Raw genomic sequence first — 12735 nt, 5'->3', positions numbered from 1 at the left:
ATATATACAATGGAGTATTACATGGCAATGAGAAAGAATGAAATCTGGCCATGTGTAGCAAAGTGGATAGACCTTGAGGGTGTCATGCTAAGCGAAATAAGTCAGGTGGAGAAGGACAGATACCATATGTTTGCACTCATAGGTCTAACAGGAGAACAGGAGAAACCTAATGGAGGACCATGGGGAGGGGAAGAGGGAAAGAGAGTTGGGGAGAAAGAGGGATGCAAAACCTGAGAGACTACTGAATACTGAAAATGAACCAAGAGTTGAAGGGGGAGGGGGAAGGGGAAAAGAGGTGGTGGTAATGGAGGAGGGCACTTGTAGGGAAGAGCACTGGGTGTTATATGGAAACCAATGTGACAATAAACTATTTTTAAAAAATAGAATTACTTAAACCTGAATCATGGTCAGATTCATATCATATATTGATATGCAATGGAAGATGGGAGCCAAATGTTGATACTGGACTTGTCAAGAGAAAAAATTGAATCTGTTTGCTTATATTGTATGAAATTAGAAACTACTATATAGTTAGCTATCACCTCCTGTGTGTAACTTCTGTAACTGCCTAGAGGGAAGAATCTATTTTCTATACTCCAAAGCACCATCACCATGCTGAATACACAGTACAAACCCTTGAAATATCTGTCAATTAATAATGCTTTAAAAAGCAAGATAAAGAAAATATCAATGATAAGCTTATTAGGAAACCATTAACCTTATGGATTATAGCACAGCATGTACAACTCCAGCAGAACATAATTTCTTTCTACTCAAATTAGCTTTATGAGAAATGTAGAAGATAACAAACTAATGTGAAATATCTGGTGACCAGCATTACTCCTAGTAGACAGAAAAAAGTAATCCCTATCTCTGGGATCAATGGAAGACTGAGCAAATATATCACCCTAAGTGGCCAGTGCTTACACCATTAAAGACTTAGGTCAAGACAAAGTATCTAAAGAAGTTACCTATTAATATGCAAATACCCCATAGGTCCCATCATATATACTCATGAAATTTATACAGTTATTCCTTACACAACATAATGTCTCAATAATAACAACAACGAAAACACACATTGAGTCCCTTCTATGTGATAGCCCCTATGCTAGATATTTTATATAAATTCTCTTTAAACCTTACAACTCTACAAAATATATAATATCATCCTCACTTTTAAATCAGAAGACTGAAGTCCAAAGAAGTTAAATAACTTTCCCAAGGCCCAATGTCCATTCAATGGCAAAGTTTTCATTCAAACTTAAGAAACTTTTTCCATTACATTCTGTTGCTTCTTTCTACCATGCCATTTACTGTTTCTTCAGTGGATATCTATGAGATGAGGGAATAAGATGCAATTTAGAAAACTTTTTGGTAGTAAAGAATAAAACTGAATAAGAATTCTGGGTTTCAGGTAAAAAAGACAAAGAATGCCTCAGAACAAGAAAGGAAGAAAAGCTTTGCAAAGGGAAAGAGGGGAACACAAACAGAGGATGGGAAGGTCCTAAGGACAAACTGCCTGGATACCCGGTTTTTCTACAGAGCCTAACACAAGACTTAACAAGATCCTTGAGTTAATAATGAGCTCAGTTAAAACTATGAGCTCAGATTTATTGGCTTGAACAGATGAATCATAAAGTTAAATGAAATTAAATAAAAATGATGGTGATCACTGTATTTTCTTCCTTTGCATGAGAGGGAAGAAATGAGAAATAAATCACATCCATCTGGAGACTTGGCATGGACAAGTTATTAACCCACCTTTGAAGACAACAGAAGTTAGATGCCATTAATCAACCAAAAAATTTGGGTGACAGAGTTCCACCCTATTTTAAAGTGAAAATGATGATTGACAAAGAAATATCCTAAGACATCTTAAGTTATTTTAACATCAAATTCAGTTTATCATTCATGTGCTATCAAGAAACAAATATAAACCAAATATTGCCTATAATGCAAAATTATATGAGTATAAAATAATTGAAAATTATGTAGGAACTGAAATACATTTCTATATAACTTTGTAGAAAATGTACTTTCTATTTACATACTGGAAACATATTGGTATTTTCATATGTTAACCCACGACATACACTGATCCCTATGGGACAAGGAAGCAATGTGGCATAATAAAAAGATATCTGGGGATTGGAAAGATCTGAATTTGAATCTCATCCATCACTTACTAGCTTCATAACATTGGGCGAGTTACTCAATTTTTCTGCTCTTTTGTCCCACATATAAATATGGGGTTAATAATACATATCTTTTAGGACTGTTGTGAAGATTGGATATAAAGCATGTAAAGCAATTAGCATATTTGGAACACTAATACTAGCAATTCCACTTCTAGAAATATATCCTAAAAAATACTTTATGAGAAAGGTGTTTTGTATGACAATGTTCATCATAACACTACTTATGATAATAAATAAAATAAAAATCATCCAAATATCTAGATTAAAAGAATATTTAAGTAAAGGTATATACAACTGGTGGTAGGAAGGGTTTACCTGGTAGGAAGGGATAACCTGGGTATCTTAGTCAGTTGAGCATCTGACTCTTGATATGGGCTCAGGTCATGATCTCACGGTCCATGGGATCAAGCTCCATGTCCAGCTCTGCACTGATAGTGAAGAGCCTGCTGGGGATCTTCTTTCTCCCTTTCTCTCTGCCCCTCCTCCACTCACACTCCATCTCTCTCTCTCTCAAAATAAAATTTTTAAAATGACACAGTTACCTAAGGAAGCTTATGAAATGCATATTCCCAAACCTTTTACTCAAAAATTCTAATCCAGTAGGTCTAAAGTGAGACCAGGAAACTCATGTTTAACAAACAACCACAGGGTTAATTCTAATACGGGAGGTCTATGAAAATTCTGTATTAAATGGGATATTTTAATGATACCATTAAAAACTTAATTATGAAGAATTTGTAATGACACTGAAAAAGTTTATGATATCCTATTAAGTGAAAAAATCAGGATTCAAAATGTATGCTTTGTCTAATAACTATATTAAACATACATATGAACAAATAATTCTTAGCAGTATAATTAGGGGTGATTTTTTTCATCTTTTACCCAATAAATGAAACAGTCATGTTATCATCATAAATAAGTTACATATTAAAAACTGGAAAAAATAAAGTCAATGGATCACCATGCCTTTCAGGATTAAGTTCAAACTCCTTAGGGCAGCACACAAATCCTTCAGTCTCCAGGATCCCCTCTTGATCCATGCTCAATATCAAACTTAATAATACCCCAAACTTATTCTACATTTTCAAATACCATTATTGAATACACTACTCGTTCTCTAGAAAGTCCTTCCCTCAAACTGTCAGCCTGGCAAACTCCCATTCATCCAACAAGATCCAGGAATTACCTCTTCTCTTGAAGTTTCCCTTGACTACTCCTTCCAGATAGAATTAAAGAAGCCTTCTTCTTGCTCTTCACATTCCTGTCACACTAACTTGGTACTTCCATTGCAATAAATATTACACTGTCCTTTACCTCTTTGTTGGTGTATCTGTTCCATGATTTCTACAAATACTTGGGGGTAGGTAGAAATTATCTCATTCAATTTTAGAATCCACAAGGTACTCAATAAACACTTATGAAAATAATGAGCAATCATTCTTTGTTCTCATTTTTCTTGGATGTCAGTTCCCTATGAAATCCTGATTGACTTGTTTAGTTGGATAGCGGTTGGTTCACAGTCATGGTCTAAATATACCCTAATATATATCATAAAACATGCCAGTGGAAAAAAAATCTTATAGGAATACTTTAACCATTGTCCATAATTCTTCACCTTTGTTAATTCTGTCTTCAAAGTTTCTATCAAACTTCAGAGTAACAGATCATTCTGGTCACTAGCAAAAGCAAATAAACAGGCAAACTCTGTCCTAGAGCACCCCACTGCTGGGGTTTACCATGCCAAAAAACATCTCTGGATAATTCCTGCTACTCCTCCCAAACACACTCCCATTCACTCTCATGTCCCATACTAAGAGTAAAATAGCTATACAAAACAGGGATAATTCTGTAAGTAAATACAGAAGTTTTTTAGTATATTCAAAACATAAGACACTATAGTTAGCATATTTATATGATACATAAAACATTTAAAATGCAGATTTGCAACTAGAGGTACCAAAGAAGGACTCAAAGTGCCTAAATAGCAATTTAGGCCAAAAAAAAAAAAAAAAAAAACTTTAATGTGGAAGAATGAAATTGGGATTGTGATCCAGGGCTCATCACCTCAGATGCCTTTCCTGTACAGTGAAACATATGTTTGTGAAATAACCAAGATACTGAAGTTTTAAATAACAAGAAAATGCATTTAAAAAAGAATTTGAGTCTCAAACCTCATTAGATATCAAAGCTCTTCTACAATTCTATTCCATGTCCTTATCACTTCTGATTATATAATACGTATGTAGATCTAAGGAATAACTTCTGGAAATAGGCAAACATACCACATGCTGATATCTAAGATGGGTGTGTTAATATAACAGATATCCAATACAAAGTTCTGGGGCGGGGGGGTGGGGGGTAGGGGCACCTGGGTGGTGCTAAGCACCTGCCTCTTGATCTCAGCTCTGGTCTTGCTCTCACAGTTCGTGAATTCAAGTCCCATGTAGGGCTTTGCACTGATGTTACAAAGCATGCTTGGAATTCTGGCTCTCCTTCTCTCTGCTCCTCCCCCACTTGTGTATGTGGATGGGAGCACACTCTCTCGCCCTCTCTCTCAAAATAAATAAATAAAAACTTTTATACAAATAAAGAATTTTTTTTAAAAATCTCTAGGGACTAAATAATTAGCAAAAAGAAAACTCTTTTCCAACACCAGTCTATGCTATCCAATTTCTCGTTTCTCCAACCAAATACCTTTTTCTTTCTACAGCATCAACCTTATAAGAAGGTAAAATTAATGACCACCTTTAAGGAACCCCTCTTGCAAATGTGGCAAAATTCATTCCATCAGCTCTGCTAATAGGAGGTCCAAAGCATTACTATGTGGGCCTAAAGTTTTGGTTCCCCTTTAAATGAAAATACTAAAATAGCTTCCTTTTCCCAAAAGCCTTTCCCAATCAATCACACTTCAGCTCCCACAAATAGTGTTTGGAGGTGAGATAAAGTTAGGAAAGATACAAAGGCATTGAGCCTATGAGGTTTGAGGAGAAATTAACATGGAGGTAGGCAGGAAACTAGACATGATGATCAAAGAATGGTGATGAGTCCAAGCCAACTGTCTCAGTTCACTTAACTAGAAGTAATTAACCACTTTACATAAAGCTGCTCTTATAACACAAAAGAACCCCAAAAAATTCTACAGCACAACTGAATCAAAGTTCCATTTTACAGACACATTCACAAAGACACGTTGTTAAATAAGTTAGTACTATCTCTCAGAAACACATTCAGAGATGAACACTTGTTGAAGACTGAAGAAGAACCTGACAAAAACAAAATTTATCCTTGATTATATATTTTGATCCACCCTCAAAAGTCACCCAATTTCATGCCAGACCCAGATTTAACAAAAATGCAGAATTTATTTCCTGTCATACTGAAGCAAAGGACTGGACTCCAAGAAGAGTTCCTAGATCTGTGTTACACAAGAGACTTCACTGGGTTTACAACTGGCATTGTGCCTCTCCTGCCATATGGTGTACCTCACCATGTCATCACATACATGAGAAAGAACTGGAACACAGACGAGTCTTCCTGCTTTTTTAAATACAAAATATTCTATGACAGATAACCAAAACTCATCATATTTCAATTAACTAAAACTACACTACAATATGTTTAAAATGGAACCAAAGACACACTAAAACACATTCAATGTTTAAAAACTTCAGGTTCTGTAGGCTGAAATTAGTCTTTAGTCTTTTCTAACCCTTGATTTGAATTACAGCTTCCATTTCTAGTTAAATACTCAAGAAGAATGTTCTAAAATAGGCTCCCTGAAAGAATTTTCCAAAATTACATCAAATACATAATAAAGTAAATTATTTCAGTATACAATTACAAATCACATGTGTTTACTGTCACCTGAGAGGATAAACTGCTAAAATCAATAGAAGTAAGGCTGAATATTGTAAGCTTCTGCCTTAATGCCAGTCAAGATCTGTTCTACCTTTCCACTAACTGTAAGAAACCACTGAGATACACGAGGAATTAGGCAATGTAAGAATGGACAGGGTGCGTAGTAGTCACTGGCTGGCTGTCCTAATTCTCTGCTACACATCAGTCTCATTGTTTTGAAGAGGGAGCTGAAAACCTAGCTTAGTAGAGAAAGAGGTCAATACCAAAATTCCTTCTCCTCTCTCCTTACTCCCCATCATGCAGCTGGCACTCTTCACTCTGGCAGACACAGTTCCCTGAACATAATGGTGCAATCACCGCTTCAAACATCATTACTACCTAAAATAGATAACCCACTTGCAACTTGACTATTTTTATAGATATAACATCTTCGTGCAGCTTAACTGCTCTATTTGTGATTTATTCCATTTAACCAGTGCAGTTTCCCCAAAAGTGAGTACCTTTATCAGAGTCCCAATAACCACAATTGCCCAAATAGCTGTGAAAATTACAACACTTCCGAGTTGTCTCTTATCAACTTGTACCCATCACCAAAAACTTCATGAACTGAATCCTAAATCTCAAAAATGTGTAACTCTCTGGTTTATGCCTTTGGTGACTAGGGACTATTTTCCCCTACTTCTTACTGATTATTTTGTCACATGGGGGTCTTGAGAACTAGACTCTTTATGTTCAACAAGAATTTACTAAAAATACTATATATAGTATGCAATCCTTTGAGTCATTAACAAAATCAAGTAAATTTGAGGCATTAAACTTTTTACTGTTTTATTAAAATACAAATAATTCTTAATCTAGACTAAGGAAAAATGGTTTAATATACATACTAAATAGGAATTATTTTTGTTTACATTAAAAGGTAGCTGTCGATGGAAGAGACTTTAAAAGGTTTTGCAGCTAATGAAAGATATTAAATAAAATGAAATTTCACATATAATATGGAGGAAGAAAAAGAAGGAGGTAATTCAATTTGAATACTCTGATGAGCTCTAATGAGCTCAGAATTCTTTAAGGACAAAATGGGGTAATGAGAGGTGTAAGTGAAAACAAACACAAAAAAAGAATTCACCTGGGGAATGTTAATGTCCCTTTCAACTAAGTTTGAAAAAATGAAGTTATAAAAAGTTCACTTCTATCACAATTAATGTAAACTTAAATTCTGACAGAATAACTGTAATACTGGATTGCTTTAGACCATAAGAGAATTTCCTGTGACATCTAACAATGCCAAGAATCGAATTCTTCCTAACTTCCATTTTGCTTCTATCATCCCTAGCGAGAATCACTTTCAAACCAGAAAATATAAACAAATAATGTTAGGAGATTATTGAAACTTCAAACAGACAGAGATCATAACAGACACTTAAAGTATATCCAGATCCAGAAGAATTAGGTACAAGGGAGCAGAAGGAATTTTCATCAGAACCAGGCATCATGCATGCATGGCTCACTACCATAAACAAGCTATAATAAAGTAGCTTGATTTGGGTGGAATTTATAGACTGAATACTAGAAGTCTACCAAAAGAATGCCATAAACAGGACACAGCATGACTTCAGAAGGCCAATGGATAAAATACCTCAAAATGTTCTTATGGGTACATTAGAGAGAAGCAGCTGAGTGAGACTTCTATTACGCGGCTTCAATGTTGGTAGAAATACCATGTATAAATATTGCTACTTTTAAATTTATAGTAGGCTAAAGAAAGGTTCTCTAGAGATATATCATGGTGTGTGGTATTCCAATTATGGAAACTATACATATGAAATCTACAGATGATGCAGAGGAGAGAAGTTAATATGCTGGAAGATAGACTCAAGAGTCAAAAAGATCTAGATAGATTATAAATACAGGCTAAAACAAGTAAGATTAAATGTAATAGGAATGATTTAAATTCAATCAACCCTTTTATAAATATGAAAGGAGAACCACTTCTTCATAAGTCATTAAAAAAATACCTAGAAGTTTTGAGTATCTGCTCAATGTGAGCCAATGTCATTATATACCTCAGAAAAACTGACCTACATTAAGGTAGATCTTAGATCAATAATAAAGAGGTAATAATTTCAATGTTTTAAGTAGCTGCTACTAATACATGTTCATTTTAGAATATTGTAAAATATAGATAAGCAAAAAGAAAATAAAGATAATCCACAATTCTACCACTGAAGGATGAATGCTATTGTTTACATTTTGGTATTTATCATTCTAGACTTCTTAAGGCACATTATAAATTTTCACACATTTTTTTAAAAAAAGGATCATACTACAAATGCTGTTTTATAACCTGGTTGTTGTTTTTATTTTTTTTTTAATTCAACAGTGGGTCAAGTCTCAGTATATTTACACAGGTCAACTGATACCTAGTGCTTTTTGTTCATTTTTGCTCACCACCTTTAAGAGTCATTGCAGAATTTGAGAATATGCAAAGAAAGGAAAAAAGAGAATAGTGAGAAGTATGAAAATATAAGTTCACCTATGCTCCACTGCAAACTAGTACCCATTGCTAGAAATTACAGGGAAGTTAGGGACACCTGGGTGGCTCAGTCAGTTAAGCGTCAGACTTCACTCAGGTCATGACTGGCAGTTCAGGAGTTCAAGCCCCAAGTCAGGTTCTGTGCTGACAGCTCAGAGCCTAGAGCCTGCTTCAGAATCTGGGCTCCTTCACTCTGCCCCTCACCTGCTCATGCTCTGTCTCTATTTCTCTCTCTCTCTCTCTCTCTCTCTCTCTCTCTCTCTCTCTCTCTCTCTCAAAAGTAGACACCAAAAAAAATCTTTTTTAAGAAATTATAAGGGAGGTGGATATAAAGAAATAAAAGGAGAATTTTTTTAATAATTAGAGTTGTCCAAAAAAGACAGAATGGATCTAGTCATGTAAGAGTTTTACAGGCAAGAATAACTAACTGGTAAAAGACGCTGCATGTAATTCTTCTAGGTCAGAAGTTGGATAAAAGGCCCCATTTTATTTATAGATTCTGTAATTCTAATGGAAAATGTACTCCATGTCCAACATGAAGCAAATCTTTAGTAATCAAGACCTTAAGAATTTGAGTCGTGTTTTAAAGCTGCATGAGAAATAACACTAATGAAAAATACCAAAGTGTTAAGTGCTTTGCATTCATTTCTTCATATTTCATTTAATTCTTACAACTCTATATGACAGCTACTATAACTATTCCCATTTTATAGAAGAGAACAGTAAGGCTTAGAGAGCTTTTTATATTTATTCAAGGTCATTTTTACTTTTGCTGAAAACTGCAGTGTCACCCAAGCATACCTGATTCCCTATCATATAGCTACTGCTCACTTTAGTAGGTAATATGTAAGCAAAAGCATCTTCAGAAAAGTTTTTAACTAGTGACCCCTCAAAGGGCAGTCATGGGAATTTCTTTATAATTAGGGGGGAAAATTAAGGATTTTTAAATCAAATTATTCATAGCAAAAAAAAGTTCACATTACATTAAACAATGTATTTTATTTTAAACTTTTACAAATCAAATATAATCAATGAATAAGACTCACTCTGTAGAAAAGCAAATTTATATCACAGAACTTCAAATCTTTATCATTACGAACTAAGTGACCTTGGGCAAGTCTTTAATCTTCCTATCTCTAGTTCTTTGTGAACTGAGGCTCAGCCACTTAAGGCTGATATAAGAATTGAATGATATGATACAAGTAAGCATTTAGCACAGGATCTGACACTACTATCATACAACTAATAAAGGCAGGGGGAGGCAGTGGCAAACCTATTCTGCAATTCATTCTAAAGTATTTTAAAATGTCCAACTGTCATTATATTTGAAGAGGGAGGGGCCACATTTTCCATCATTCTGAAAATAAATTTCTGATGACAATCATTTGTGAAATAAAGTACAACTAAATTAAATGTGCCTTCTTAGGAATTTCATTTTATGCAAACAATCACCCAAAGAATACAATTTCAACCCTCATATTCTTCAAAGACATTGTTTTGGTTGTTTAATTCAGTATGAGACAGATGCAAGTTTAAAGGTTACTGGTTTTAATTTTGACTTTTACAACTTGGTTCAAACTAATGAGCACATGTTTTTACTTTTGTTTTCTATGCACATTTTTGTTATAGAGCTTTTATCTCTGACAAAACCAGCAAAAGAGAAAACCTCTTGTTCAAGAAGTTTACCAACTTGAATAGTTTACCAACATTAAATAGTTGGTATTGTATTCCTAAAATTTGCTATCTACTCTTTTTTTAAAATGGCACAACTGAGAAAATATTTAAAAGATGTTTGCCTTTCAGTTCTATCATAAAGGTAGGCTTTTTAAAATACTATTTATCTTAATAAAATTAACTTAAGTTCTCACTGTTCTCAAAGAATTTCTTAGTATTTTTCCCAAGGAAGTGATTATTTAGAAACCTCTTTCAGAATACAAGTTTCTACCTATAATCATTCTTACAACTAATTCAATCAATTGGGTAAACATATTTACTTTACCTGCCACTTTAAAACCATAACCAGATAAACTGCTTTTGTATAAATTACCCACATCTAGAGGCAATTATTAGAGCTAAAATCTGAAATATGTACACACTGTCTACTTGTGTTTGAAAGTAAAAATTACTTCCCAACAGAGTACACCCAAAGAGTCATCACTTCTATCAACTAAAAAAATGTCCCATATTCACTGATCTGAAATGAACTATTATTCCAATAAAATGTCACTATTAACAAGTATAAATGATCACAAATGGAGCTTTTTAAATCCCATCACTATTTGCCAACTAAATTCATTTCACTCTAATACAAATGTTTTCATTTTCCCTATTAGCCAGTACTATAATTAACTGCATTGTCTGACCACTACAACATCTAAGAACTTGTGTAAAGAACACAATGTCATTATCCAAAAATCTGTATTGAACACTTGTCAAGAGTAGCACAAAAGAGTTTTTAAAAGAAAAAAAAAAAACAACTTGGGTTTTTTAAATTTTTACAAGTACAGTGGGTCACTTAAATGTTTTAGGGTGAAGACATGAATGTTGATTGATGCCTCCAAAAATATCCAGGGTAAAACGAATAGCCACAATTTTATAAACTAAAGAGCTTTCCTTGCATTTTACCTAATGAATATTCTTCAGGCTTCTTCCCTCTTATTTAATTCGTCCATCAATTCAACTTTCAAGTTCACAGTTTCTCAAATATGCAAATCAACCCTATTTCTAAGGTACTGCCTGCTGAATAAAGACCTTGACATTTTTTAAAATGTCATCTTAGAAAGAGTCTCAAAGCAATATTAGTCTCACCCGCAACATCTTCACATTAAAAGGCCTCTACTACATTCCAGATACAATATCCCAATCCTGACCTGGCATCCTTGGTCCTAAAAACCAAGTTGCACTCAGCTGTGTCCAGATAACTGGAAGTACTGCTGGGGCTGCCTAACCTGCCTCATCAAGTTTTACACACACCCCGTATCGATGACATCTCATCAGAAGGTTCACTTGCTTCATTTTGTGGGATCATAACCCACAGCACAGCAAATGCCTTCTGCAAGAGAAGGTAGCAGCAACCAAAGGCCGTGGCTTTTTGCAGGGTAGGTGCATGCACGCAATAGCTTCTCCTACCAATTTCATTCAAGTAGACAAAAAAGGCTGGGCTCCACACTGAAAACACATAATAAATACTGATGGAAAGCTAGTGGAACACCAATTTTCTTCCAGCAACACTAGTACATGCACAAGTTCTGCACCACCGTTCAGAGAAAAGTAGCAACTGACGCATTGATGGAAGGCTATTTTCAAATTACTCAAAGACTCTAAGGCATCAATCTGACTGGGAACCTCGTGCCTCCTCTCCACACACACAGTCTGTTTTCCTGCCTAATTTAAGAATGAATCGCTGGCAGCCACCAGGTGCACTAACCGTGAAGAGGAAGACCTAGGTCACAATGCAAAACGAGGTATGCAATCCCAGAGCTGGTTCCCGTCCTTACCTTAGCAGATTAGACAGGGGCAGGGGTCCGGATCCACCGCCCAGGATCCCTCCTTTCCTGCCAGACAGGAGTTTCTCCACCAGAGCCACATTTCCAGTGCGGGCAGCTTCCAGCAGCTCCTGGTCCTTCCCCATAGTCTTTCACAGGCTCCCTCACGCAGTCCTTTCCCCCCACCCCGGGTCCTCCTCCCCGCCCACCCCCACTCCCCAAAATCCAGGGCCCTCCCCGCCCCACCCTAAAATAATGCCAGAGCTTCAGCACGAGGAGATTCCTGCAGCCCCAAGCCGGGAACACCACTCTCTCCTCCTCTTCGGGGCGCAGCGTTTACAATGGGGATCAGACCATGTCTAGGAAGAGGGGCTGGCCGAGTGGGGAGCCGCGACGCGCCCCCACAGCCACTCCCCTAAATTCCCGAGGCCTCGTTCCCGCGGGTGGGGCGTGAGAGGGTGCTTTTGAGGAGCGCGAGGAGGATGCTGAGGACTGAGGAGGTGGCAGGAAGAGGAGGCGGAGACAGTCCTCGCGGAGCCCGAGCGCAGCGAACAGCCGTGTCGGCGGCCCGCGCACCCTCACGCTCCGGCCCGGGCTCTAATCGGCCTCCGCGCCCCGCGGGCTCGGCGGCTAGGCGGCGGCGTCCGCGGCC

At 36.4% G+C, this 12735-nt stretch overlaps 1 protein-coding gene across 2 annotated transcripts in view; it reads right to left on the bottom strand.

Moving 5' to 3' along the window:
- Positions 1 to 12246, bottom strand: part of ANKS1B (ankyrin repeat and sterile alpha motif domain containing 1B) — a 1093013-nt gene extending 1080767 nt beyond the window's left edge. For both annotated transcript variants that reach the window (XM_029953701.1, XM_029953700.1), the window contains exon 1: positions 12096 to 12246. In XM_029953701.1, the coding sequence (XP_029809561.1) occupies positions 12096 to 12229 (134 nt within the window). In that variant the 5' untranslated portion in view covers positions 12230 to 12246. The remainder of the gene's footprint in view (positions 1 to 12095) is intronic.
- Positions 12247 to 12735: the final 489 nt, after the last annotated feature.

Source organism: Suricata suricatta, chromosome 10, assembly GCF_006229205.1.
Source record: "Suricata suricatta isolate VVHF042 chromosome 10, meerkat_22Aug2017_6uvM2_HiC, whole genome shotgun sequence".
NCBI classification, from domain to species: domain Eukaryota; kingdom Metazoa; phylum Chordata; class Mammalia; order Carnivora; family Herpestidae; genus Suricata; species Suricata suricatta.
Note: the sequence above shows the minus strand (reverse complement) of the source record. Positions and strands in the feature narration are given on the sequence as shown.